The sequence below is a fragment of the Tupaia chinensis genome, unplaced genomic scaffold, assembly GCF_000334495.1.
Source record: "Tupaia chinensis unplaced genomic scaffold, TupChi_1.0 Scaffold000014_1, whole genome shotgun sequence".
Lineage (NCBI taxonomy): Eukaryota > Metazoa > Chordata > Mammalia > Scandentia > Tupaiidae > Tupaia > Tupaia belangeri.
The window spans coordinates 6,788,859-6,791,033 of record NW_006159444.1 but is presented as its reverse complement, the minus strand read 5'-3'; the positions used below and the strand labels follow the sequence as shown (position 1 = coordinate 6,791,033).

Here is a 2,175-nt window from a genome sequence, read left to right as displayed (position 1 = left end):
GGGGGGGGGGGCAGAAATCATTCCCCTAATAGAACCACAATCTCCTTCCCTCCAGTTCTTCATCCTGTCATGATTCTGGGCACATGCATGCCTGGAGTATGTTTCAAGATGCTGGGTCAGGACTTGAACTCTGGCCAGTGTGGGATCCTTAATAATCTGAAATGTGAATTTATTATTATTTAAAATTATGCCAGTGGGGGCTAAATGAGTGCATGACTGATCTACTGAATGAGACCCTTGTCACCTGAGAGCTGCCACCCCCCTTTACAGAGGAGTTTGAGCAGGTGACAGTCACTGGACTCCTCAAAGTGACAGTAGTTGGAGTATGGAAATCTGATTCCTGCCTGAGGACAGCAAGCTTTCCCCAGGGAGTTCCTCTTACTTTTTAGGTGACCTCCCCCACTTCCCCACCCCCACTTCTGTTTCCTGCCCCCACAGTCCCCCCAGGTCTTGGGCTCTCCTGAGAGGGACTCCCCTAGAAATCATTGGTGATGCTAGGACAGCTTTCTGCCGTTTTCATCCAGTTTGATTTAAGACGGTACGTGGGGAAGGTAAATCTTTAACTTTCCTGCAAAGCAAGAATTAGTCCCAATAGGGAAACCTAGAGGTGGAAGGAAGGGGCCAAGAAGCAAAGGGTGGGGAAGGAAGAGGAGAGGGGACCAGGGGAGAGACGTGCAGGGGGACGCGGGCCGTGGGTGGAGACGCAGGGATGGTATGTGGGCGGGCAAGCTGCCCCGGCACTGCCCAGACGGGGGAGGGCACGGACGCTGCGGAGAGTGTGCGCCCGCGACCGTCTAGCTACCGCCAAACGGCAGAAGGAGACCTGCCGCGCTGGCTCCGGACATGCTTTCCCTTCTGGGTCTACTGTGCTTGCTGCACGGGATCTGGGCAGCCCCGGGCGGTGAGTCGTGCGGAGCCGGGTGGTGTGGGGTGCTTAGGAGCCTGAGGCTTAGATGTGGGTGGTGCGGGCAGTCGGGAGGTGGTTTCCTCGCCTGGGTCTGAACAGGGACCGCAAAGGAGGAGAAAATAATTCCCAGAGAATGGGAGGGGGCGAGAGGGGGGAAGAGGGAGGTCTGGCCCTGTCCCCGGCCTCCTAGTGTGGCTCGTAACTGGGATTTCATTCCTTGTGCGACCCCGTTCGTCGATCGTGCCCTGTCACCGGCGACAGCCCGCGCGGCTCCTGATTTCTGATCACCCATCCCTCAAATGCCCGAGTTATTCTGACAACCCGCAGACGCCCCGAGCCCAGCACCGAGGGAGTGAGCGTTAGCAATTTCCCAGCTACTTTCTGCAGGAAGAAACCTCGGGTTCCTGCATGTAGCACGTGACCTGACTCCGGACAAGTCTTAGGTCCCATTCCCTGGCCGCACAGTCTGAATGGAAATTTGAACACTGGGATTTCTGAGGGAGTAAACTGGGAGCGACCTGCAAGGAAGTGAGGATAGCAGGAGCGGGTGACAGAGAGGACATGAGACCAGAGGAAGTGAGCCCCCTGGCGGCTAGTCAGTGGCTTGGGGGTTAAGGGGGATCCCTCAGTGGTTTGAGCCCTGGACTCCTGCCTTGAAAAACACGCCAGGGACTTTTGCCTGGTGCCGGATGTCCCTGAAGGAGAATGAAGGGTACTGCTGTGTGCCTGTCCCCAGGTGGGGAGGGGGGTCCTCTATCACATTCCCTTCGTTACTCTCCACGGGACCAGCTGTGAGCACACGCCCTGTAGCAAAACTAAAAATTAAACTTGCATGGCCTAGAAAAACAGGAATGTGTCTTGTACACGGAGGGCTAGGACTTGGAGCTGAGACTCTTGTGTTTACTCCACTGCCCTGGGCTCAGTAGAAGCCTGAGTCACTCATTTTCAATGACTCATTCACCAAGGCTCCCACAGCTTGGCTGAGGCTGTCAAGAGGACTAAGCTATCACCTCCTATCCTTAGGAGCTGGGGAAGGGGCACCCTGTGGTGACCCCCATCCCCACTGGAAATGAGAACGGACCCGCTCTGGCTGGGCAACAGGAGCCCCTTCCCAGGCCACTTGCTGCTGGCCTCTGTGCTGACTCACAGGTGACTCAGAGCACCCTAGAGAGGCAGGTCTCAGGCCCACTGCAGTCACCCTGTCTCCCCTTCCCGCTGTCTCAAGCCCACCTGGTCTGAGCTGCCCTGACTCCCCTTCCTGCTATGTA

At 56.7% G+C, this 2,175-nt stretch overlaps 1 protein-coding gene across 2 annotated transcripts in view; it reads left to right on the top strand.

Annotated features, from left to right (window-relative positions):
* Positions 1-697: 697 nt before the first annotated feature.
* LOC102470196 (UL16-binding protein 1) overlaps positions 698-2,175 on the top strand; it is a 12,065-nt gene continuing 10,587 nt past the window's right edge. For both annotated transcript variants that reach the window (XM_014585827.2, XM_014585824.2), the window contains exon 1: positions 698-901. In XM_014585827.2, the coding sequence (XP_014441313.1) occupies positions 844-901 (58 nt within the window). In that variant the 5' untranslated portion in view covers positions 698-843. The remainder of the gene's footprint in view (positions 902-2,175) is intronic.